The 27,481-nt window shown below is 43.5% G+C and overlaps 1 protein-coding gene across 5 annotated transcripts in view; it reads right to left on the bottom strand.

Annotated features, from left to right (window-relative positions):
* CC2D2B (coiled-coil and C2 domain containing 2B) overlaps positions 1–27,481 on the bottom strand; it is a 148,018-nt gene that overhangs the window by 10,849 nt on the left and 109,688 nt on the right. For 4 of the 5 annotated variants that reach the window (XM_075935191.1, XM_075935190.1, XM_075935192.1 and 1 more), the window contains 10 exons: positions 26,220–26,329; positions 24,787–24,883; positions 14,729–14,827; positions 11,260–11,463; positions 10,319–10,408; positions 9,409–9,522; positions 8,234–8,368; positions 3,837–3,959; positions 2,598–2,656; positions 2,111–2,288 (listed from right to left, as the gene is read on the bottom strand). In XM_075935191.1, the coding sequence (XP_075791306.1) occupies positions 2,111–2,288; positions 2,598–2,656; positions 3,837–3,959; positions 8,234–8,368; positions 9,409–9,522; positions 10,319–10,408; positions 11,260–11,463; positions 14,729–14,827; positions 24,787–24,883; positions 26,220–26,329 (1,209 nt within the window). Of the gene's footprint in view, positions 1–2,110; positions 2,289–2,597; positions 2,657–3,836; positions 3,960–8,233; positions 8,369–9,408; positions 9,523–9,756; positions 10,409–11,259; positions 11,464–14,728; positions 14,828–24,786; positions 24,884–26,219; positions 26,330–27,481 lie in introns of those variants that run through there. The other variant, XR_012905635.1, reaches the window with a different exon arrangement.

Raw genomic sequence — 27,481 nt, 5'->3', positions numbered from 1 at the left:
GTATCAACACTGACTTTTCCTTGTTGATACAGACACCTAGGATGCTAGGAGACTGCAAAGACAGCAGCTTCCTGTCATGACAGCATTACCAGAAGACAGTTGTTGGTGTCACGTCTGGGGCTCTACCATGGCAAAAACCTTTGTGAACACTCTTGGCACGGTTGCTACACTGAACAGGAGGACCCAAAATTGATAATGTTGATGCTCTGCTCAGAAATGGAGGAACTTGTGGTGGGCTGAGTGGCTCTTTAAATGGAAATAAGCATCTTTCATGACAAGAGCCACAAACTGGAGCCTCCTGCAATGAGGAGTAACAGTAGTCCAAATTAGGGGCTTTAGTTCGAACTACCTAGCCCGTGCCACGTTTAACTGCGAGCAGGGAGTTCGAACTACCAGGCATTTAAAAATGGCGGTGCCCGGAAACATGCAAATAAAGCCCGGGATATTTTAATCCCGGGCTTCATTTGCAAATTTGAATGACTACATTAGCCACCCTAGTTCAAACTAGAGTGGCTAAGTTCAAACTAGAGTGGCTAGTGTAGACATACCCCTAGAGTCATAAGCAGGTGGTGATGGGGAATTTAGATGGCAGAAAGGTGTGGTCTCTGGGCACCACCAAAATTTCCATAAAGCTGATGCCCCTGACGACCATAATGTCAATGTGGAATCCTTAAGAGTGAACGAGATTTATCCATCTCCAGCAGTACCTGTTCAAAGTTCTCTTCTTCATACACAGATGGTGCTGGTGGGTGTACAGGGAACGGCTGGTAGGAGGTCTGAGATAATCCATGGATCATGGATCTCAGGATCCTCCATATGTTCAAAAGAAAAGGTACATGAGGTATGGCAGGCCCCATAGAAAGCGGTAATAGGCCTCTTTTGTAGGTTCAACCTCAGCCAGAACTCGCAGGCTTCCCTCATCCAACTTATAGCATATGCGCATGTTGCAATGTGTGCCTTACCCAAGCAGCAGAGAGCACCCCTGGTATTTGTAGTTTACACAGGAGGAGAGCAGGCAGCACACACATTTTTTGAAGACTGGAATCCTGGGCATATTCAGGGAAAGATACAGTCTCTGAATAGGAAAGAGAATTACTGCACTAAAACTTAACCTATCACCAAGACAAACTATTTATAAAATCTGTAAAAAGTTAAGTCACCCTACTAGTAAGCTAAGAGTGCGAGAAACAAGGGCTCTGATTCAGGCCATGCAGCAATAAGAGGGCACTGAAGAAGCATTGACCCTCTTATATCCAGGGGTGGATATATGGCAGGGCGAACGGGGCGGCCGCCCCGGGCCCCACGCTTCAGAAAGCCCCGCGCATGCGCTGTAGCGTCGCTGCGCATGCGCATGGCGTCACTGAGTGTGCGCCATGGCAAAGGGGGGGCCCCGCGGAAGTATGCTGCCCGGGGCCCCGCAAAACCGTCATCTGCCCCTGCTTATATCCTTAGCTGGGAGTGCGAGGAAACAGACTATACACATGCAGATCAACAGACACTGCTAAGTCCAGAAATGTTTCTTAGAAGCATGGTGGGCATGTGCACCCATGTGTGTAACACAAAGGGACCATCACTTGAAGAATAACAACTAGTTCAGTCCGTTTAAATGATGATGAAATGGGAGACTAAATAACTATCTTAGTATATCTTAAAGTTGTAAAAAGCAAAGATAGAAAGAAATTGCCTTTGATTTTTTAATACATGAAACCAAAAGGGTGAAAACATGAAAAGAAATATCAGGAAATAATTTCCAAATGTGAGTTCTATTAAAAGATGCATTCTGCCAAAAAACTTTTTTACATATTTGTATGTCAACATTATAACTTTGAAGAAATGTAAGGCTGTGGTTCTTACTCTGAGCATTTAAAAGTTGTTTATGTTTCTCTTTTATATAGCTAGTCATTATTATTTCCATACCTATAATCTGACTTAAAATACAGTGGTAAAAGATGTTTGACCATGTGAGCTTTTGTCCTCAATACTACAACTATTAATACACATTATGTTCTTCTTATTACTTACATTTTACCTTTATAGATACAATTTAATCTCTTAATATTGTTTACAATTTAAATTATAAAATTAAATTGTTTATAATGTAAATACTAACCCAATAATGTTCCAGTAAACTTTCCAATTTATTTTCTTCTTTCTCTATGACAAAGTTCCTATTTCTTAATTCTAGTTTGGGAAGAATTTGTCGTAAGAGAGCAGTACACTGTCGATGCCACCGAGTAGGTTGTTGAAACCGCCATTCCATCATTTTATTTTTTAAGGTCTTTTCAATCCTGCGATAAAAGTAATAAAATGTTTACAAATAATCATGTTTCGTTACTTAAATTTAACAAAACTCCCTATCACTATTTAAAGCATTTATTTTTTATGATCTGGTCCTAAGATTTTAACACTAATTTTAGATAAACATGACAAGTGTACATAAAATTAATATTTATTTCAGGTAATTCTGTTAGCAGGCTGTTCTGAAAAGATATATCTGGTAGAGAACTAATGGACAGTTGACCCGATTCCCCAAGAAGCCGAGTACCCCCAAACTTCCATTATGACTATGTACTTTTAGTATACAAAAAGATCCCTACCTGTTCTGTAGTTCTTCCACCGTGCTTCTATTAGTAGGGGTGTACAGTATTTCTTTTGGCTGAAAGAGATAATATCCTATTCAGTACACATCTAAGAAATAACAAGACATTTGGCCAGATCCTCAAATGAAGTGCAGCTACTTTGCACCACACTGTTAATGGAATAAGGTAAGAACAGTTGGCCCCCTAAGAATGATCCCAGTGACTCTTAAGCTACCCAGCTGCACGCACAGATGAAGTGAATGGAGGGTACAGGCCACGGTAGAGACACTCACGCACTGCTCCAATCCTGAGCTGTGATTTTGACCCCATTAGGACTGTTAAGAGCCATGTCAATTAGACCAATTCTCAGGTTGTTTTAATTTATATCTGAAGATTGCTTTTACACATATAGCTCCGTTATCAGGACAGTGCAAAGATGAGCTTTATGTCACTTTGGCACACACATACAGACGTTCCACAGCTCCTGATTTGTCTTGAGTGAGTCTCAGTAGGAGTAGTAAACAATCTACCCACTAACTATCTGAGTGAAAACAGAGTTTGTACAATAAGCAAGCACCTTTCCCAACCCACTTTATTTATCTCTTATAAAAATAAGGTGACAGGGTTCTGTTCAAATCTTCTCTGTAGGCTTGGCTGCTCCTTCAGGACTGCTCAACTCCTCCTAGAGCCCTTCTTCATCAAGTCACTCACAAATACATTATATCCAGTAACATAAGTCATCACCTTCCTCTAAATGAGCACAGCCAACCCACTTAACTTTTTCCCAGAAGGATTTAAGCTACATCTAAGACTACATCTACACTGCCATTTTTTGCGACAGAAGATATGCAAATCACGCTGTTATTGGCATATCGTCTGCCAATCCTTTTTGCGGAAGAGGTTTCACCACTAAAAAGCCCTGTGTAGACGGTGCCATTTGTTGGAAAAAAAACCTTTAGCACAAGATCCTGTAAACCTCATTTTTTGAGGAATAAGGGATCTTGCACAAAAGGATTTTTTCCAACAAATGGCCCCATTTACACATAGCTTTTTAGCGGCAAAACCTCTTCTGCAAAAAGGATCGGCAGAAGATATGCAAATGAGAGTGCAATTTGCATATCTTCTGCCACAAAAAAACGGCAGTGTAGATGTAGCCTAATTGTGGGGTATTCAAGCAATTACTTCCCACTTATTACAGCAATATATTAACAATGATGATCTTTAGCAGACCAATAAACTTTGAAAATTGGAAGTTACCTGTACAGTTTGTGGTTTTATGCACTGGAAATTGTATGGTAGAAACTGTCTCCAAAAACCTTCCTTTGAAATGTCAAAACTTACACACATTGGTGAACTGTTTTGCTGTGCATTGAACCAGACCTATCAAAACATTGGCATAAAATGTGATAATTGAGCTACAAAAGTTGTTTTAAATTAAAAGATGTGAAATGTACTTTTAAATGTTTTTCTTAATACCAATACAACTATGTAGTGTGGGCGAGGAAAGACAGTACATGCATACTGCCTGCTGAAGATGATTAGACGTAAGCACCTATAATTTTGGCTAACATTTCACTAATACAACATAGAACCTGAACCTACCATTCATATAGTGAACTCCCAAAACGTCAAATGGAAAAGGAAGATTACTTATCTTATAATAACTGGAGTTTTTTGAGACATGTGGTCCCTATTGATATTCCACTATATGTGTGGGTGTGCATGCTCTCCAGGATCCAAACGTGATGTTATTTAATTGTAATCTGACCATTGTTGCAACCACTATTATATAGTTTCAACAAATAAGGCTACGTCTACACTGGCCCCTTTTCCGAAAGGGGCATGCTAATTTTCAACTTCAGAATAGGGAAATCCGCGGGGGATTTAAATATCCCCCGCGGGATTTAAATAAAGATGTCCGCCGCTTTTTTCCGGCTCGTGGAACGAGGTGTACTGGTAGTTCGGAATAGGAATTCTAGTCCGAACTACCTAGTTCGAGCCCCGTGTAGCCGCGCTGAACGGGGTTCGAACCAGCGGGGTTTTAAAAATGGCGGCTCCCCGCTTATGCAAATGAAGCCCGGGAAATTCAAATCCCGGGCTTCATTTGCAAGTGCGGTATGCCTACATTACCCTGCTAGTTCGAACTAGCGGGGTAGTGTAGACATACCCATAGATAGTAGGTGGACCCTGAGAGAACTCATATATAATCCTGGACTTCTAAATTCCTGTAGATAGTCAAGGACAGCAGAGAATGAAGAATGAACAACAACAACAACAACAAAAAAGCACTGCTAAATGAACCAGTGGGGAAATTGTTTCCACTTTTGAAAGTATGAATTTCAGTAGATCTTTCTTTACTATTTCAAAACACCTTCTGTATCTCTGCACAACAGGAGGTCTTATTTTGAAATAACACGTCTAGACAAAAATGCATTTCAAAATAGCATTTTGCTATTTTGAAATATCACGTCCACACCGATAGGACGCTGAATCACATTTAAGGCTGGCTGGAACTGGTTCTGAAAGGGCATCAGGTCAGAAGTTACCTTGTGTGGCTGCTGCCTGAGGCTATCTGAGGCCTGTGCTTAAAGGGACCCCCCCGGACAGCCGGTTCTAAGGTTTCCCTGCTTGCTTGCCTACCTTGCTGAGGGATGGCAAAGCATTTTTTTCTCTGTATGCTCTGGTTGCCCTCACTCAGGACACCGCAGCACTTTGCAGCATGGAGCCGGAGCTGCCCCTGGGCACTCTGGTGCTTCTCCTGGACGTGTTGCTGCGAGCCTGGCAGCATATTTTGCAGGCAGTAACAGTCTCCCTGGTGTGCCCCACTGGGGTCTTGTGCCTCATTCCTCCCTCATGTCCTTCTACTTACCCATCCCTACCCCCCCCCCCCCCCCGCTGTACAATAAAAGACACATGTGTTCATTACAACAAAGCCTCTTTATTGAACAAAACTGGGGTGGGCGGAGAGAATGAAACTGAGGGGAAAGAAGGTGGGAAAGGTGAAGAGGGAGGGTGGGGCAGGGGAGGGGAAAACCTGGGAGGAGGGAGCTGGCAGGAGGAGGCAAGAGGAGGAAGGGGGAAGAGAAGCTCAGGGCTCAGGGTTGCGGGTCTCGCCAGCCCAACTGTCTCTCAGGACTGTGGGTGCGGAGCCCTTGGCATCTCTAGGAGTGTGGGGAGGAAGAAGTAGGGGTGGGAGGAGTGGGAGGAGGAGCAGTAGCTGAGGAGGCAGCAGGGGCTGGAGCAGCAGGAAGCAGCAAGCTCTGCCCCCGGGTCGATGACCACCTAGGGGGCACAGACCAGCCTGTCTCCCAGGATGCAGTCCACGGCATCAAAATAGGGGAAGAGGTCTGGGTCTGCCCCTAGTTGGGAGCTGCCCCCTGTGCCCCTGACATACGCCTGCTGCAGCTCCTTTATTTTCATGCGAACCTACTCCTGGGTTTGCATGTGGCTTCTGGTGGCCAGGCTGGCAGGCATCCACCTGTAGATGGTTGCGTTTCTCCATTTAGTGCGGAGATCATGGATGTCGGAGGCATCCCCCCAAACCTGAATTAGGTCCCTGATCTCCACACTGGGCCAGGCAGGCACCCGCCTTTTCCAGGCCCTGGCAGGCTCCTGGGAGCAGCAGACTGCTCCTGGGGAGTGGTGGAGGGCTGGCTGGCACTGGCTGCCTGGCTCATGCTGGGGCCACTGGGTCTGGTGCAGCAACTGCTGGCTCTGGGCTGGCAGGTTTGGAGCTGGCACAGGCACTGTGGCCAGAGTCTACCCCTTTAAGGGCTCCGGGGAGAGGGGGAGGGAGAGGAGTTTTCTTGGTTATGCCCAGAGTGGCCACCAGGGCACCCTGGGAAGGGCTGGAGGCCCCCTATTTTGAAATGTATCTACCTAAATGCTTATTTCAAAATAGCAATTGCAAAATTGGCTCTATTCCTCGTGGAATGAGGTTTACCAATTTCGAAATAAGCCCTCCACTATTTCGATTTAATTTCGAAATAGTGGTTTGGCGGGGAGACGCTGGTAAAGTTATTTCGAAATAACTTTTCTGTGTAGACATACCCTCAGTCAGGGAGGACCTATCATCCCTCAAGCAAAATTTTCATTGTTAATAATGGCAAAGAAATTTGCTTCTGGAACTTCGCCAGTCAGAAAATTGTGCTTCAGAGTCTAAGAATCCAACTCCCATTTGTAATTCTGGGAGAACTGCCTGCTGAGGTCATCAACCATAATTTTTGTATAACCAAGATTTAAACTGCCAAGATTAGGATGCAGTTGTCTCTGCAGCAGCTCCATAGCCTTATTGCTTTGGGGATTTCTTCCCACACACATACTTGCCAGTTGATATAAAGCATTCAGGCTACATGGTCTGACATGTTTTTTATGGATCTGTTCCTATTTTAAGGCAAGAAATGGAAATTCGTGTTCTCAACTGTCCTCAGCTCCAGGAAGCTGAGAGGAACTGTGTCTCTTGGGTAGATTGTTTGTACTGGTTTGAATGGTGCAGATTCCTAAATATGGCCATCAGAAATGCATATGTTATTATGCTGATGGAAGAGGAAGGTTGGATGAATGGTGCATCTGTGCAGTTGTCTGAGTTTTACCATCAATTTAGAGAGTCTTCTATTTGATGAAGGACTAATACCAGCCTTCTTAGGCTATTTGTCTGGTATATAAATTGTTCTAAGCCAGCCTTGGAAGCAACAAAGGCATAACATGGCAAGCTGAGTCACAAAAGTACAAGCTGCCACATCAGAGTAACTGAAGGCAATTTTTTGTTGATGTCTGTGAACTGATTTGATTTTTGACATAAGGGTTGTTAACATCATGAACTATCCATTAGAAGGTAAAAAGCTTTGGCTGATATTGCACCTAGGGAGATCGTTATGAACTCAATACTTTGCACCTATCTCAGAATGGATTTCTTGATGTTCAGCTGTAGTGCAACCACATGGAACAAAGACATTGCTGTCTTTATGGTTCAGAGGAACTTCTGAGGAACTCATTCCTCCAATGAGTACTTTTTGAAATGCTAAGTGCTTTTGTTCTCGCTAAAGTCAAGATTTGAGTGCATTAAAAACACTCCAGGATCAAATCCATACTTTAAGAAACTGCTGTACAGATCTCAGATGTTTAGCATTACACCCAAAATAAAATAAAAATAATACTCTTAAAGAAATAATACACTTTCATGTAGTAGTCTGCAAAATGTTTTATAAACTCCTATGCACAGAGTTGTTCTTATCCCATGGTTTACCATGGCAGAAATATTTCTTCCTCACTATTTAATTATTTAAAATTTAAAGAGAAAACACAAAATTAAAATATCTTACTGTCCTCCATTGTGGAAGGTGGTGCAGATGAAACATATGATGCAGAATCATAAAAAGATTTTGAGGATTGCACAGATTCAGTTATACTAAAATACTGCACAGCATCTAAAGATCCGAGTAGAAACATTGGATTCTATACTGTAGAAACATATTGAATTCTAGCTAGCTAGCAAAGCAGCAAAGTTTTGTACTGTCTCTAAAATGATATAAATATTTGGAACCCCATTATTTATACTTTTTACATTATTTGATTTCCTTAAAATGTCACTTAATATTTTGTCTATAACTAACATAACATTGTGTATCTCTCATGATTTAATTTTACATACTTACATTCTCCCAATTGATTAAGCAGTCAACACTCTGTAAAGGACAAAATGCATCAAACTGTTTATAACACTGCCCATTCAAGGGATTCCAAAGGAAATATTCTTCATTTTCATGAGTTAATACATATGCCACTTTCCCCTACCAACAAAAATTAGTGTAATCAATTAAATATGTACACAATTCCAGTGAAGAAAGTAAAATGAACTTCCAATATTTACTTTTCCTTTTTACAAAGAGTATGTATTTCTTTAGTGAAAGCTGCCAGAGTGACAACACAACGTATTATGGTCTTCTGTTTTTAGAAAGAACAGGTGAAGCAAGGACAGGTTTACCTAACGCTGCCTCATGAATATTTCTCTATCTTTAGAGCTACAGATACAAAATTTGTATTCACATCCGCATCCACATCTGCAAAAATGAGTCACAGATATCTGCATCCATATCCGCGGATACCTGAAGGGCTCTATCTATCCTGTGAAAATAGGACCTAATCTTGCAAGCCTAACTCTCAAAAACATTCATTTAGAATTCAAATATGAATGCAGTGAACAGATTAGGAAAAATTGAAAAAAATTGGGCTGTTTAAAGAGAAGATAAATAAGAGGACATACTAGAGATACATAAAATAACAAATGTAATAGTGAAAGCAAACTAAGTGGCATCCTATTTAACTTTTCTCATCATAAGAATTAAGGGACATTGAGTGAAAATGAAAACCAACAAATTTAAAACTGATTAAATAAATACTTTTACATAATATCTAATTAATCGGTGGAACTCATTTTCACTGATATCATTGAGGCCAAGAGTCTAGTAGGATTCTCAGAGGATTAAACAGTTAGATAATGAACTCATCTAGGCTGCAAACCAATCTCTAACTAATGGGGAGCTAGGAAGAAATCTCCATTAAGGCACACTATTCCACAGATGTCCACAATGGGGTTTCTTGAACCTTTCTCTTAGCTAGTGTTACTGGCCATTGTGGAAGACAGGACGTTGGACTAGATGCACCATTGATCTATATGGCATGGCAATTCTAATGTGTCCAATATATTTATCTCAGCATGATAGTGACTAAATATTTTATTATCTTTAACATATAAACATTACATTGTTTATGCTATTGTGAGGAATAAAACCAATGAAGATTTGAACTTTTTATAAATTATGGTGCTTACTTCTAATACTGATGTTCCCAACAGCACCCATGCTTTTTTCCCCAAATACAGAAGGTAATTACATAGAAGCACTGCATGCTCTTCTTTATTTCCAACAGCTAAATTGATGCAATGCTAAATGCAAAATGGTAAAAAAATAAGTTATTTACTAGAAATTCTATGTTGTCATCTCCCCTCCGTCAGAGAATACAGTGCAGAAGCCACAGGGATTGCCAATGCCAGCACAGCTCCTAAGAAAGCTGTCTACTGGTGGAAGAGGGACACTTAGGTCAGGTCTACAATACCAGAGAAAGTTAACCTTATATACTTAGCTCCAAATATGAGAATAGCTAGCTGGAGTTGACATACCTTAAGTCGAATTTCTGCAGTGTCTCCATTCTGGGAGGTCAACAGGAGAAATTCTCCTGTTGACTTCTCTTATTCTTCACGACCCTGTAGAGTAGTGTGGTCAGAGGGGGTGCCATTAGAGGTCAATTTATTGGGTCCTTATTGGACCTGCTAAATTGAACCTCAGAAAATAGATCTCTGGAGTATCAATCTCAGGGTAAGTATAGACCTGGACTGAGACATAACATGAGAATACCTGGAATTTGAAGTTTTGGAGACAGCCTTTCCTTGCCCACCCTATAATCCCCCTTCTCCCACCCTACTTTCTGAGGGAGGATTTGTCACAAAATCCACATGATTCAGCTTGTGTGAGTTTCTTGAGAACTTATTCCTTCTTTTTAAAGGATGTGACTGTGCTAAGGGACAACAGGAGCATTATTCTGTGGTTGGTAAGCAGTCAAGATTTGGCTATTCGCTCTATAAAACAAAATATTTTTAATTCAAAATGTTAATGCACATTAAATGGATTACTTCAACTACCTATTAAGTCATCTACAGTTATTATTAAATATGTAATTATTACCTCTGATGTCACCCAAACATCAATATCAGCATTTTCATCCAATGTATCTGATATACAAGGAATTAAAGACACAAATCGAGCAATAAAATCCTAGAAATGAAATGGCAATGTATGTAAATACCAGGGTGTACATGTTATAAATATCTACTGAACAGATCTCGATTTTGAATTATTAAAAAATATAAAACAACAGTTATTCTAAGTTTCTTGTCACGCTATCAAGAATTACTCATGTAATAAATAGGAGCTTCTTTAGCAGTTATAGAGAAAAATGTAAGTTATCATACAGGTTGGACCTCCGAGGGAGATTATTTGTGGCCCCTTAGTCCAGCTCTTCTTGCCCCCCCCCTGGCCCCAGTGCTCTGCCAGCAGCCCACTGAAATTCCTGGCTCCTGTCCCCATCAGTACTGCCACAGCAGCCCACAGTCCCGCCCTGGAGCGTCTAGCTCTACCATGGCTGACCCCGGCCCTGCCGCAGCTAATCGTAGCCCCACTGCCAGGGCTCCCAGCCATGCCAGCTGTGCCACAAATTCCTCGAGGCTCCTGGCCATGCTGCGGCATCCTGTGGTCCTGGATGCTGACCATTGCCTTACTGCTGACCATTGCCTTATTGCTGGGGCTCCTGGTCCTGCCAGGGAAGACCACTGTCCTGCCGGAGCCTCTTTTTGCTCCAACTGCCCTACTGCCAACTTAGCCGAACTCCCACAGCAGGGCTCCAAGGTTCTGGCTCCCCTGCAGCCAGCCCATCTGGGCTCCTGCCTCTGGCTCTGATCCACTGGGACTCTCTGGTCAAGCAACATTTGGATGTTGCCATGGATGTTGCTGGATCAGAGAGTCCCAGTTTAGAGAGTTTCAACCTGTAGTAATTCAGGAACATCAAAGACTAATTTCAGCAGTTCTGAATGTTTTTTCTGTATGGTAGAAAATAAACTCATACTTACAAAAGTTGCATTAGGATCATCAAGATGCATATCAAGTAGCAGCTGTGGTGGATTTAATGCCCTAATATATTTCATTACTAAAATATTTCTTCCTTCACTGTCAAAAACAGAGGTTATTATTCTTCTTTTTGGAAATTTTGCCGTGCAATTTTTTTTAAAAATGTATGCTCTTTGCAAAAGTGTTTCATCTTCATGATCTGCAAACTGGAATCATTGTTGCAGTTACAATGTTAATATTTCTAATTTCAAAGACTATAAAATACCCGAAAAGAATTATAATTTGCTTTAAGAAACAAATTTACTCTATTCTGCAAGTCTTTATTTTGATGCATATTAAGTATAAACACTAGCCTTATCTGATTCTGAATCATTTTCAACAGAAGATAGCTGAGGTTCAATTGTAGCAAACATGGTTAAAAAGGTACATTCTTTTACATTCTGTCCACAGTTCTCTTCTTTAGGAGATACACAGGTGTTATTCCACGTGTATCCAAGCAAAACTGGTGGCGTATTTACTTGAAATGTGCCACTGATCTGTGAATATATTTAGATTATGTTAAGTAAAACAAGCAAACTACAGGGCAGGAGATGTTATATCACAATATAAAGGTCATAACCATTCAAAATTTTAACATGTGCAATAAAAGAAAATACTAGTAATTGTTATGCTTTATTCAAGAGATTCCACTCACTAGCTTCTGAGTAAGGACAACAATCCTCAAATTTTAAATGGGAAACCTTGTGGGAGGTTCTCCAAGAAAACATATCCTGTCCCATGTTAAAGGAGACATGGTGCCTCTGCCTGGTGAAACAGTTTTACACCATGAGTGTAGATTTCAGTCTCAGGAAAATATAAAGGGAAATCTAGAACAAGACATTTACCCAGAAAGCAGCAATAATTAAAACCTAAGGAGCTAGGAGTTGGAAATCTTTGATGGGTCAGGGGCTGCTGAGCCACAGAAAAATCTGCACAAATGTGAGAAGCAAAAAACAAACAAAAAAACCCCAAACACACTGACGTGGCCCCTGACCAACTAGCAGAAAAACACTCTCAACATTTCCCTCGTACACCAGAACCTACGGGTGCTCGAGCTAGGAGATTTTGTGGGCCCCCTAGGGTCTAGAGTGGGGCCAAAACTGAGGGTTCAGTGTGTGGGAGAGGGCTTCTGGGAAGCAGGCTTGAAATGTGGAGTCTGGGCAAGAGGGAGGGTGTTGGGGAGTGTTGGGTCTGGGAGAGTGGCAGGGTGCTGGAACAGGTAGTGGGTGGGAGAGCTGGGTGGTAGGTAGGGTGCAGAAGTGTATTGGGGGTGGGAGTGTAGGTGGGAGGGGAGCCAGTGGGGATGCCGGGTTTTGGTGATGGGGGATGCATACCTGGTCCAGCTCTCCAGAGACACACATGGATTCGTGTCCCCCGCCACTCTGAGGCACCACCCTCTGCTGCTCCTTTGGCTGTGATTATGGCCAATCAGAACAGTGGAGGAAAAGACTCTAGGAGGTGCTTTGTTGCACTGCCATTTTCCCAGCCAGGGGAAAGGGGAGGAGGAGCAGCTGCTTCCTTCCCCCTGCACCAGGCAGAGCCCATGGGTCAGACACCTGACACAAGCCCATAAGGCTCGGGGCTTCTCCCAGCACTCTGCGCAGTGGGTAGCCAGCGCTGGCGCTCCTGTTCAGGGAGATCCGCAGGGCTGGAACACCAGTGCCAGCTATCAATTGTTGAGGGAGCCCCAAGCCTTGGGGGCTGGATCCAGGTAAGCTGGGGACTAGATGGTTCCCCATCTCTGCTGAGTGACAAAAAATCTCTGCTGTTGCACAATTCTCTTTGGATGGTTTTATGTAAAATATCAAGTAGTTAAAAATGGCTAATTAAACAACTATATTGCAAATACAAGAATAATATTGCACCCTTTGATCCAATCTTTCACTACATAAACGTATGAAAAACCAACTCTCAGTGAATTATATATATGTTAGGACTACTGATTATTTAATTACCAAAACTCAGTCTTAAGCCTATAAAATGTAGGGTTGCTCTTAGGCAACAGGACCTGTTTCAACAGGTAGGACACACCAGGGAAGAGGTGAAGGGCAAACAAAACAGCAAAAGAGTGAAGATCTTCTTGGAACCACTGGTAGGATTGATATAGCTGACCTGAGCATTCCCAAATTAAGACATGATATACCTGAAAAAGTAACTGCTGAACAGGCCAGAACAAGTAATTACTGAAACAACTGACTATTGTGAATAAATGTTAGTAACTATCTAAACTAACTATTGTGACTATGTTCATAATAAACAAACTAAGTAGAAACAAGCAGAACTGATATGCTTGCCTTATGCTATCTGCAAAGCAACTGGTCTTTATATGCAAGAAGTATAGATGTTAGTAGCTAGGAAATATAAATTGTGCGGTGCATGACATGAATTGGAATTGTAGTATCACCCTGTGTCTAAAACCCATGCACATTTGGGCCTGGCCAGGATGGTCAAAGAGCTGTTCTAACCCTAACCAAGTAACCTGAGTGTCAAGCTGGCAACTGAGTTTTTGGATCCCAGAGAACTGAATGAAATACTCTCCCAGAAATGGATGAGATATTCTGGAAAAGCCAAATTGAAAGGTTACTGAGGGATAGTGTAACCAGATGTCCTGACTGTATATGGGGAGTCTCTATATTTGGTGCTTTGTCTTACATACGTGCCTATTACCCGCTATGCCATGCCCCGATTTTTCATACTTGCTGCCTGACACCTTACTGAGGGACTCCCAACATTACTGAGTCTCTGGATGATAGTGAGGTTGTATAGTATACTCTAGTCTAAACCATAGCAGGAGGCTTCCATGATCTGTTCACAGTTTATATCTATCCTGGCTGGTGCATAGGAACTCAGATGCTTCTGATAAGTAGGATCGGCCAGTCACTTTATCTTTCCTCACAAGGCCACTACTATGGCATTTTCCCATAGTCCTCTCAAGTAATTACAAGGTTTTATATACCCTGGGTCAGTAAAAAGACTCTACAGCTTGAAAAAGATTAGCTGAGTGCTCTGACTGAATCCTCCAGTCTGGTACTATGGGGCTCTTGCAACTTCAGTATAGTTTCCCCTCAGCCTTTTACTTCCCCTCACCCTTTGGAAAAGCCAGTTTCTGAACATTAGGTTTTGCTACTGTGGCAAATGGAGTCAAAACCAGTGATCACATCCAAACATTTTTTGAGAAGTTTGTCTTTGAATTCCTGTTGTAGGCTGGATTGCATTTTTACCTCTTTTGACTATGCAAGGAAACATTAGCGACACTCACATATGGCATATCCCACAGAAGTTATATGATAACAATGCATGCTTTCTAATGTGTGAGGATCATTGCTATCAATAATCTAAACATGTTAAAGTCTTGCTTTCAGCAAAAGCAAAAGCTCTTAAGGGTTTGTGTTGATACACCAGAAGTTTTTAAAATGTTTTTATAATAATTACCTTTGATTGTTCCAGAAGAGCAGAGAAAGGAAAAGTAACTGATCCAAACCAGTTCTTTCTTATATACCAGTGGCCACAGCAACCCTTAAGACAAGTGTCCTATTGAAATACATAATCAGAGTTAGCTGTAGGGATATTAAGTAGTGGTTAATAAGCTAACTGAGTAGTCGATGGAATTTCCATCGATTACTCAATAAGTCGATAAGGGGGATAGCTCCTAGGAGCAGACGCTACCTGAGACTGAGCAGTCCCAGCTCATGACAGGTCCCAGACCACTGTGGTTCTGCTTTTTAAATGTAGTAAGAGCGCTTGACTCCTACTACATTTAAAAGGCAGAATCAAAGTGGTCTGGGGGCATGTCTACACTACAGCACTAATTCGAACTAACTAATTCGAACTAAGCTAATTCGAACTAACGCATCCAGACTAAAAAACTAGTTTGAATTAGCATTTTGCTAATTTGAACTAGCATGTCCACACAGAGTGGACCCTGAACCGGGGTTCAGGATGGCTGGAAGCAGTGCCGGCAGGGCATCAGATGAGGACTTAGAGTGTGGAGATACTGTCTCAGGCTAGCCGAGGGCTGTGCTTAAAGGGACCCGACCCCCACCCCAGACAGACAGTTCTCAGGGGTGCCCCGCTTGCAAAGCAGTCCTGGCTTGGATTTCCCGGAGTACCCACACTGGGCACATCACAGCACTTGGCCATCAGACCGGCTTCACTTGCCGCAGGCTGCCATCTGGGGAGAGGGGGCAATTGGGGGGCTGCAGGAGAGGTTCCACCCCCAGAATCCCACAGAGCCAGCCCAGTCCTCCCCATAAGGGGTTCGTACCCCATTCCTCCCTCTCTTCCTTCCACTTACCCCTCCCTAACCCCCCTTCCTGATGTACAAAATAAAGGACAATTCTGTTCAAAAATAGAATCTCTCTTTATTGAACAAAACTGGGGGAGACTGGGAAAAGGAGGTGGGAGAGGGGAAGAGAGAGGGTGGGAGAGGGGAGGGCAACTACAATGATGAGGGGTTTGGAACAGGTCCCATATGAATAGAGGCTAAAGAGACTGGGACTTTTCAGCTTAGAAAAGAGGAGACTGAGGGGGGATATGATAGAGGTCTATAAAAGCATGAGTGGGGTGGAGAGGGTGCATATAGAAAAGTTCTTCATTAGTTCCCATAATAGAAGGACTAGAGGACACCAAAGGAAAGGAATGGGTAGCAGGCTTCAAACTAATAACAGAAAGTTCTTCTTCAGAAAGCAAAGAGTCAACCTGTGGAACCCCTTGCTGCAGGAGGCTGTGAAGGCTACAACTAGAACAGAGTTTAAAGAGAAGTGAGATCAATTCATGGAGGTTGGGTACATGGAGTGGTATTAGCCAGGGGGAAGGAGTGGTGTCCCTGCCCAAAGTTTGTGGAAGGCTGGAGAGGGATGGCACGAGACAAATGGCTTGGTCACTGTCTTTGATCCATCCCCTCTATCCCAGGCTACTGAGCTAGATGGACCTTTGGTCTGACCCAGTACGGCCATTCTAAGCTCAGGGCTCAGGGTCGGGGGTCTCAGTGGACCACCTTGATTTTCATGCAAACCTGCTCCTGGGTGGCCAGGCTGGCAGCTCTCCTGCCCTAGATGGGCGCTTTCCTGTGCCTACTGCGGAGGTTGTGGACGAGGTCCACGATGTCTGCACTGGACCAGGCGGGTGCCCACCTCTTGCGGTCCTGGGCAAGCTCCCGGGAGCCGCCAGCCTGGTCCTGGGAAGAGGGGGAGGGCTGGGGGGCATCGGGTGGCTGGCCCTAGCCGTGCCAGGTGCAGGGTCTGCTGGCTGGGTGCTGGCAGGCTTGCACCTGGCACAGGCACTGTAGCCAGCCCGTGCCCCTTTAAGGGGCCTGGGGCTGGGAGGGGGGCAATAGAGTTTCCCTGGTGTTGGCCAGAGTGGCCACCAGGGAAAGCTGGGGAGGGCTAGCCTCCCATTAATTCGAATTAAGGGGCTACACACCCCTTAATTCGAACTAGTAAGTTCGAACTAGGCTTAGTCCTTGTACAATGAGGTTTACCTAGTTCGAACTAAGCGCTCCGCTAGTTCGAATTAAGTTCGAACTAGCAGAGGGCTAGTGTAGCGCCTATCAAAGTTAATTCGAACTAACGTCCGTTAGTTCGAATTAACTTTGTAGTGTGGACGTACTGGGACCCAGTGCAAGCTGGGACTGCTTAGTTCTGCCTCGTGCCAGGTCCCTCGTTGTGCCTCTGTCACCCCTCCTTCCCAGAGCTGATGCTGGGGGGAACCAGCTTAAAAGTCCCCCCAGTACCAGCTCCTGCTCTCCCACCCATCCAATAGTGGACTACTCAACTTATCGCTAACATTCCTAGTTAGCTGTAGGTGTGTGTGTGTGTGTGTGTGTGTGTGTGTGTGTTAGCAGAAACTGATTCCATAATGTTTGGAAGGTTGCTAGTATATACACACACACGGTAATCTCTATCTCTTCTTTATATGTTTTCAACTGTGACTGTGGCAAGGAAATCATTACCAAAATGTACAAATTCAACAAGGTGTTCATAGAACCAATAAGCTACTCATAAAAATCTAAATCTGGTCAACAAATAAATGCATATTTTCACAAAATGAAATGCTTTCACAATAAATTCAGAAGGTTTCTTTTACACTTTTCCATTATTGATGAAGCAAGAAGGCTCATGGGCTCTATTGACAACTATACCCAGTTTACATTCAGCACAGCTGAGGAAAGCAGGGAAAAAAAGAAGTTACTTTTGTGCAGTAACGATGGTTCTTCGATATGGGTCCCTGTGGGTGCGCCACTCATGGTGTCGGGCTTGTCCCAGCGCCACAGCTTGGAGGCTTTGCATAGTTGTTTTCAGCCAGGTCGTGCCTGCGCGGTGTGCAGCACATGCCATTCGCACTCTTTGATCTTAGCGTGCACCTGGCTTACCTGTCAGTTCCTCTCACCTTTCTGCATCTGTAAGGTTACAAAAAAAAATAACTCTGAAAGGGGGAGGAAGAGTGGGATGTGGAGCACCTACGGGGACCCATCTCGAAGAACCATAATTACTGCACAAAGGTGAATAACTTCTTCTTCTTCGAGTGGTCCCCGGGGGTGCTCCACTCATGGTGACTTCATAGCAGTACTCACGTTGCGTTCCTGGAGTTTAGGACTGTCAATGACCTAAAGTACTGGTGAGGTCACCGAAGACTTGGGCATCCACCCAAGCAAGGCACCGCACTATTGCGCAGTGATTCATAAAGGTCAAACTTGAGGTCCTTGTGGCTGCTCTGCAGATTTCCAGCAGTGAGACTCCTCTAACAAATGCCATGGTTGTTGCTACTGCCCTGGTGGAGTGTGCCCTAGGTATAGTCTGAAGGGGCTTGTTACGCATCGAATGACACATGATAATACAAGACACTATGATGCTGCACAGATGCTGGGAAGACAATGGTTTGCCCTTGGAGTGGTCTGCAATGGATACTATTAGGTGGTCGGTCTTGCGCCAGGTCCATGTTCTGTCTATATAGAATGCTAAAGCTCAACGTACTTCGAGGGTATGGAGTAGCGAGTCTCGAGTTGAGGCATGACGCTTCCAATAAAAGACGGGTAAAATGACGGGTTCGTTGATATGAAATTGTGTCACGACCTTAGGGATAAAGGCTGGATGGGTACGTAATGTGACTGAGTCTTTCATGAAAACTGTGAAGAGTGACATTGCCATTAACAGTGCCAGTTCACTCACCCTACGGGTGAATGTAATGGCCAGTAAGAATACCACTTTCGTGTTGAGCATCGATAACGACGTGGTGTCTAGTTGCTCAAAGGGTGGATACATTAACGAGTCAAGGACCAAAACCAAGCTCCAAGCAGGGGGGATGGGTCTTTGTGGGGGTTTGAGGTTCGCTATTCCCTTAAGCAGTCTCTTGGTCATGGGATGAGCAAGGATGTAATGGCCTTCAGTGTGGAATGGAAGTGTGGAAGGCCACGATGAACTCTCAGCGTAGTGATCGAAAGACCTGACTGGTGTAGGGAAAGGATATAATCAAGGATTTCATGCATTGGTATTGCGTGTGGTTGGATGCCCATTTTCCCACACCAAGACACAAATCTATTCCAGTTTGCCAGGTAAGTTCTTGTAGTTTGTCTTCTACTGTTCAACAGAACTGTCTTCGCTGCCTTTGAACAAAGTTGCTCTTCTACTCTGAACCAGCTATTTGCCACACTGTCAGGTGGAGGGTCTCTGGTCTGGGGTGTAGCAGAGAACCCTGGTTCTGGGGGAGGAGGTCTGGGAAGAGTGGTAAGGGACATTGTGGTAATAGAGACATCCTGTGAAGGAATGGGTACCACGGCTGTCTTGCCTAAGCTGGTGCTAAGAGTATGACTTGGGCTAAGTCTTCTCTGATTTTCTGTATTACTCTTGGAATAAGTACCGTTGGTGGTAACGCATAGAGGAGAGGCATTTCCCAATGGATTAACAGTGCATCTACAAGTGAGCCTTTGCCCATGCCTCCCCTGGAGCAGTAAAGGTGACACTTCCTGTTCCTGTAGGTCACGAAGAGATCTATTTGTGGCGATCCCCAAGCCCGGAAGATGTTGTCCAGGACATCGGGGTGGATTTCCCACTCGTGGTCTTGAGGGAAAAATCTGCTGAGAGCATCCGCCATGACGTTGCTCATGCCTGGTATGTAGGATGCTACCAGAGTGATGCGGTTTCTTACACACCAGTTCTATAAGCAGACTGCCTGTGTGCAAAGTAATCAGGATCAAGCTCCTTCTTGTCAATTGACATAATACATAGTCACTATGTTGTCTGTAAGCACTCGGATGGTTTTACCAGTGATGTGCGTGTGGAAGTGTTTGCAAGCAAGGCATACAGCTATTAGCTCTAGAAGTTTGATATGGGAAACTGCCTCCACTGCTGACCATCTGCCTTGCACAGACTTGCCATCGATATGTGCACCCCAGCCCAAAAGGGAGGCGTTTGTAGTCAACTGGGTCGATGGCTGTTGACATTTGAATGGGACCCCTGCTAGCATATTTCTAGGGTTCAACCATCAATCTAGGGATCTGCAAACTAAAGTAGTTGGGGTTATCCACCTTCTGTGTGGAGTGCTTCGTTGGAGTATACACTGATGCCAGCCAGTGTTGGAGACAGCAAAAGTGAAGTCTCGCATGTTGAACTACGAAGGTGGTGGCCACCATATGCCCCATGAGGTGGAGACAGGTAAGTATGGTGACTGTAGGAGCATGGATGACTACCGTGGCCAACTTGTGTATAACTTGGAAGCACTCTTGAGGTAAGTACACACGGCCTGTGGTGGAATCTAGATGTGCACCTATGAAATGTATACTCTGTGTAGGATCTGGAGACAACTTTTGTTCATTGATTATGAGCCCAAGAGATAGAAATGTCTGCCTGGTTACTGTCACCATGGGTAGTACCTCTTGTCTCAACCTGCCTTTTATAAGGCAGTCATATAAATATGGAAATATGATCACGTCTCTGTGCCATAGGTGAGCCGCTACTATCGCAAGGGTTTTTGAAAACACCCTGGGAGCCGATGCGAGTCCAAATGGTAGCACTCGATATTGAAAATGATCGTCTCCAATAATGAAACAGAGAAAACATCTGTGAGCTGGATGTATCACTATGTGAAAATACGCATCTTGCAAGTCGAGGGCTGCAAACCAATCATTCTTCTCTAGTGACGGTATTATCTTGGAAAGGACCACCATCTTGAACCTTTGATGGTGGAGGTATTTGTTTAACTTCCTGAGGTCGAGGATGGCCCTCCATCCTCTGGTCTTTTCCTCCGTGAAAAAATACCATGAATAGAACCCTCTTCCCCTGAACTGAGGAGAAACAGGCTCTATGGACCCTATGGAGAGCAGACGCTGGGCCTCTTCCTTCAACAGGGTCTTGTGACATGGGTCCCTGAAGAGGGATGGGGTTGGTGGATTTGTGCGTGGTATGGTAGTGAAGGAGATGGTGAGACCGGAGACCACCAGTCGTAATACCCAGCAGTCCGATATAATCACCGCCCATTGATCTTGAAAAGGTCGAAGTTGATGGTGGACAAGGTGAGTGAGTTGTTGTTCCTTCACCATAAGGACTTGTTGCATGCCCTTGACTGAACCATCAAACTTGCTGTTTAGAGTTTTGCTGGTTGGACGTGCAACTGGTCTATGGTGCACTGCTGTTGTTGTTGTCTTTGATAGGGGTAATCGTACCTCTTCTGAAATAGGTAATATCTCTTGCGCTGAAAAGGGAATGTGAAAAGGGAGTGGAGCATCAACCAGCAATTTGTCTGGAGTGGAGGACCTCATCCGTCTTTTCTGCGAACAACTTGTTTTTGTCAAAAGGGAGGTCTTCCACTTTTGTGTGAAGCTCCTTTGGAACTGCTGCGGAAGTAAGCCAAGATGAGCACCTCAAGGCTATTGCAGTTGTGGTGGTGTGGGCTGCTGTGTCCACCACATCCAGCAAGATCTGCAAACTTGCTCTTGCTGCCGTAAACCTCTCCTGCACTAGGGACTTTAAGAGGGGGAGCTTGCTTTCTGATAGGTATTAAAGAAGCTGCAATATCTTTTCATAATTGTCGAAGTTGTGGTTCGATAGCAAGGCGGCATAATTAGAAATACGTAGGATAAGGGTCGCCAAGGAGTACACTTTACTGCTGAATATATCTAGCTTTTTGACATCTGGTGTTGTCTTATACTGCGGTGTTTTGGCCCGCTGTTGTGCTGCATCAACCACCAGCGAATTCAGCTGTGGTGGTTAAAGAGGAATTCTAGATTCTTGGAAGGGACAAAATATTTCTTGTCCACTCTCTTTCAGGTTGGTGGCACTGAAGCTGGTGTCTGCCAGATGATGTCTGCCGCTTCTATTATGGCTTCATCAATAGGGATGGCAACTTTCACGCTCAGCCTTGGGTGCAAATTTTTCAGCAGTCAATGCTGTTTCATTTGTGCTTCTGTCAGGTGGATTTCTTGGGACTGGGCCACACGCTTGAAGAGGTCCTGGAACTGCTTGAAATTGTCTGGTGGGGATGTGTCCGATGGGAAAACCACCTCGTGTGTCGAAGAGGGTGAACGATCAGAAATTGGATATTCAATTTGTTGGTCCTCCGCTTCAGACAATTGTCCGTCTTCCAGGTCTGAGTGTTGTGTTGTGGCCTCCAGACTGTGTATTGAAGAAATCAGGTGACAACCATGGTGTTGCTGTGGTGAAGAGTGCCTGCTGATGGTAGACTGTTGCGTGAGGGTTGTTGATGTCACGGTGATGGGAATGTGAACATGAGGAGTACGGAGACTTATGGCGGTGCTCATAATATTGATCCGATGGGTGAGACGACGAACACCTGGATGATCTACCACTGGTATATCGTCTTTCGTGACTGACACACGGAGAATAGTGATAGCATGGTGACCGTCTATATGGTGAAGAGTAGGATCAATGCCTGTAGTAGTTGCTGTAATGCGGGTGCCCATATGGCGGGTGCCGTCTGTGATAGGACTGGTGTCTTGGGCTGTGGTGCCGGTAGGTATGGTGCAGAGATGAGGCATACATTGGAGGAGAAGGAGAAGGACCTGGTGAAAATCTTGGAGAAGGGGAGTGGGGAGTCCCCCGTGTCCGTGTTTTAACTGGTGCCTTTGCTGGAGGCTCTGCATGAGTCATCGTCGGCTCCGGCTCCTGCTCCGGTGCTGGTGTTTCAGTCAGTTGCGGCACCATGGTGCCGGGGCTGCTTGTGAGTTGGAAGTAGCACATGGCACTGGCACCGGTACTTGTTGTGCTGCCAGTGCCAGGATATTTCCCTCCGGTGCCGCTGCTGCCACGCAGGTATCTGCTACTCCAGCGCCACTTGCAGAGTTAAACGATGCAGTGCTGGTGCCTTTGTAGTACGAGCGCTGCTTGTCGGCACCGAGGCTGCTTTTAGTGGCGAACAAGATCTGTCGGACGCCGGAACCTTCCTCACTTTAGTCCCCAACCCAGGTGCTGAGGGTCACGGGACAGAGCAAGAGAGTCCTGGTTTATCTCTCCCCGTTCTCTGAGGTGGAGCAATCTGGCAGGGGAGATCTTTTTTCTTTTTTCTGCCAGCAGTTCAGGCAAAGGAATTCTCCTCTTCTGAGTCCAACAGCATTCAGCATTCACAACATTGGGATCCAGCGCCTTGTCCAGAAAAGCATTTTGAGGCACATTTCCCTGTCTCAACGAGTGTGGACTGTCATATTTGAGCAGTGCCTGCATTTATGGGGGATGTGGTTCTCCCCTAAACAGCGTATACATGCTGAATGCCCATCCAAAACTGGCATGGGTTCACTGCATTGGGCACACTTTTTAAAACCTGGAGATCCAGGCATGACTGGGTTAAATCTTTTCTTCTTAAAGAAACCTTATTTGTTAATCCCCTGAGGCTGAGCTGTTAGTCAGTGACAGCAGTGGGGGGTGGGTGGGGGAGCAGCGGGAAGCCTCTGCTTCAACAAAGAACTAACAAGACTCCTTCCTTCCTTCCTTTTTTTTTAAGATAGGAGAAGAACAGTGAACTAACGGGGCTAACTATTTACAATTAACTAATTACAGATCCCCTGAGGGGAAGGAGAACTGCTGAAGGGATGAGAGAATCGAAGCTCCATCTACAGCCAGGGACGATTGAGAGGAACCGACAGGTAAGCCGGGTGCGTGCGAAGATCAAAGAGCGCAAATGGCATGTGCTGCACACCGCGCAGGTGCAACCCAGCTGAAAACAGCTATGCAAAGGCTCCAAGCTGTGGCATCGGGATGAGCCCGACACCATGAGTGGAGAACCCCCGGGGACCACTCGAAGAAGTTCCACTTTCACAATGCTGCACCAAAATGGCCACTGACGTGACTTAGGGCAGCCTAAACACTACTTTAAATTATGCTGACTATAACAAACTCATAGAGACTGCTGTACCAGATGAGGACCAGAAAGTGTGCTTTGTGGTCTCCTCCACTCCACCCACTTCCATTCTGAAATAATTCTTCCCTGACCCCTACCCAGGGAAACAGGCAGTGTGCAGATGACTATATTAGTACTAAACCAAGTAAGGATTCCCCTTCATTTGAACAGACTGGGGAATAGTGATGTGGGTGTTGAGGAAAAAGATGCAGTAATCAACTGAAAATGATGGGGGGAAGGAGGTTAGCAAGAGTCTCAGCTGAGCAGACAAAGAAAAAACTAGATTTCAAAAATATTATGAAGGAAGAAGTGATAGGATTTGGATACAGCCTATAAATATGTTGAATGGGAAAAGAGATGAAAATGATGCCCAGTTAATGGGATGCTAATTCTCTGTTTAATTTCCAATTTCATTATGCCTCTTCATCCCAGCATTCAACACTCCCCACTCCTGCATGTTCATTCAGAAGAACAATATATCTAAGTAGACAAGTAAACAATTTAGTCAACTATTTTCTTATATGTGTCACAGAATAAGTGGATATAATTTTCTTAAATTATTAGTTTTACAAATCTATAGTTCACCGAGACCCTAGCTTGCAAGCAAATATTGTATTATCTCCACGCCACCAAAGTCTGTGCCATACAGGGGGCCATAATAGCACAACTACTTACAAAGATAGGGCCTGTTCTGTAGATGAAGTAACAAGGAAATAATAAGAAAGCTCACAGTGTGGGCATGGGGCTGGAGCACCGGCACAGATTCCCCAATGCTGGGGGGAAGGGGAGCCCGAGCCTCAAGGGCCAGATCCAGGCAAGCTGGGGGCCAGATCTGGCCCCTGGACCTTAAATTCCCTACTCTTGCTTTAGAGATGATCATAATGGATCTGGATCCGTAAAATCTACTAATGAGAGTCCACAGACCTTTACAAAAGCCTCACAGAATTTGGCCCAATTGGCAATGATGATAGGCTGGGACATTGCTAGTATATTTTTAATTAAAGTAAAAATGGAATGTATTCAAAATTGGAAAACAACAATATATATAGCTTCTTTGTTAAGAAAAGGAGATACGATATGTACATGATTGTAGTTTTCAAGCTTCATAAAATGTAAAAAAATCAGTTACTCTGTTTTATACAATTTACCTCATGTTTTTCCACCCTAACTTCATCAAAAATATTGACATATATATTGTCTTTTATTTTAGACAATCCTGAAAAGCTATAATCATGTCCTGGTGATCTGAAATTAAGAACAGACTCTTTTAGCTTTAATCAAATATTGTATATTGGAGAGCTTTATCATTTTTAAAAAAACAAGACAATCACTTTTGTCAGTAATTTACTTCAGATATTGCAGAGCATAAACATTTTTTTAAAAGGAAAACTAAATTGGTATGTTTGCTATTAAAATAGAGAGCAAATTACACTCCAGTTTAACTCTGCAGACTTTGAAGGAGTTATTCATCTGGGATGAATTTGACCCTATATATTTTATTTCTCTAATTACTGTGTCAATACATGTTTAGTCACATAAATTGTGCCCGATCCTCAGCTAGCTGTGTTTCCACTGACTTCTATCTCATATTTATTAAATTATGTTTAATAAATTCTCCACTCTCACATATTTCAAATCACCGACTGTATGAAAGCTCACATAAAGGAATAGAAGATACTAGAGGCCGATCTCAAGTTCTTTCAAGTGGGAAACAGATGGGCTACATCTACACTGGCCCCTTTTCCGGAAGGGGCATGTAAATTTCACGAGTCGTCGTAGGGAAATCCGCGGGGGATTTAAATATCCCCCGCGGCATTTAAATAAAAATGTCCGCCGCTTTTTTCCGGCTTTTAAAAAAGCCGGAAAAGAGCGTCTAGACTGGCCCCGATCCTCCGGAAAAAGTGCCCTTTTCCGGAGGCTCTTATTCTTACTTCATTATTCAAACTGAGTTCAAACAAGCTAAGTGGCCACTGGATGATTGAATCTTTTAGTCACTACTGACTTAGCTAGTTTCAAAACATCACCTAGAGATGAAAAATAACATCCTATCCCAAACCAATATTATCCAATTCCTTATGTCCTGAGCCATAATTTCTTAACCTTGTGGTCATGAATATGTCCAAGAGGGTTGCAGTCAACCTCCTTTTCCATATGACCAGATGAGAGGGAAGTCCCAAAACTTTTTTCTGTTGAAATATGGGCAATATTATGGAAGAGATTGAGAACCATTACCCTAAACCAATGGTTTTCAATCTGTGTTCCCTGGGGGTCTGCAGACTACTTTTAAGATTTCCAAAGAGTTCACATCTCTATTCTGAATTTTTAGAGGTCCACAGATGAAATAAACTTGAAAACCATTGTCCTAAACTAGCCAATCCTCTTAGTCCATCTGTAACTCTTACACACAGATATAAAAAGCCGGATAAATTCAGCAAGCTAAATGAAAACATTTAGAATACTTTTAAAATAAAATATAAACATGGAAAACTTTCCATGAAAAACATGGAATAGCTTCATTGGAGTGTTCAAGTGCTTTTGTTTTATTGTACATTTTTCATGGAGAAATATATGGCCAACTTACATAAAATCCACTTGAAGTTCTTCATTCCAGCATGGATGAGACCCCTCTGCAGTGCTAGTTTGATAAATTGTGTGCTGGAAAGAAACTTCTACAAATGGATGTACAGTCACCTAAAAACAAAAATCATAGATTTTATTACATTAGTACGGCTTTGTCTTATTTCCACATCATCTTATAGAATCATAAAAACACATATTCCTGCGCATCCAGAAATATAATTTATGCTATCATGTGCCAAAAGTGTCCGTCTGCTATGTACATTGGACAAACGTCTCAGACACTTCGCCAAAGGATCAATGCCCACAAAACAGATATTAGACAGGATCACAAAGAAAAAACAGTTTCTTGCCATTTCAACCAGCAAGGACATTGTCTCAATGACTTGATTACCTGCATTCTGCTTCAAAGGCCTTTTAAGACTACACTTGAAAGAGAAACCTCTGAACTGTCATTCATGCTTAAATTAGACACTTTACACTTAAGTTTGAATAAAGACTCTAATTATCTTACCCATTACAAAGATAGCTTCCCCAATTATCACCTCTAATACCATTAGCTCACAGACATTTACCTCCCCTTCCCCATCCCCCTTCTGTTCTGAAATTTGATTTGTCCTTTTCATATGTGTTCATTTTTTTAATTGTATCCTTTGGTATATATGGTTGTGCCAATTTTCTTCCACTATTTGATCTGAGGAAGTGGGTCTGGCCCACGAAAGCTCATCACCTAATAAACCATCTTGCTAGTCTTTAAAGTGCTACATAGTCCTGTTTTTTGTTTCATAAAAATGTAGAGACATCAAGTCCAGCTCCCTGTGCTGAGGCAGAACCAAGTAAACCCCTAGAATATTGCTGACAGCTGTTTGTCTAACCCATTCTTAAAAACCTCCAATAACGGGAATTCCGCAACCTCTCTTGGCAACCTATTCCAGAATTTAACTACCTTTATAAAGTTTTCTCTAATATCTAACATAAATCTCCCTTGCTGTAGATAAAGGCAATTACTTCTTGTCCTCCCTTCAGTGGATATGGAGAAAAATTGACCACCATCCTCTTTGTAACAGTTCTTAACATATTTGTAGACAGTTATCTGATATTCTTCCCCTTGCCTATCTTCTTTTCTCAAGACTAAGCCCAGGTTTTTTTTTAAAGGTCAGGTTTTCTATGCCTTTTATCACTTTTGTTTCTTTCTGGACTTTCTCCAGTTCATGCAGTCATTCATAAAGTGTGGCACCGGGGACATACCTACCCATACACAAAACA

Source organism: Pelodiscus sinensis, chromosome 8 (genome assembly GCF_049634645.1).
Source record: "Pelodiscus sinensis isolate JC-2024 chromosome 8, ASM4963464v1, whole genome shotgun sequence".
Lineage (NCBI taxonomy): Eukaryota > Metazoa > Chordata > Testudines > Trionychidae > Pelodiscus > Pelodiscus sinensis.
Note: the sequence above shows the minus strand (reverse complement) of the source record. Positions and strands in the feature narration are given on the sequence as shown.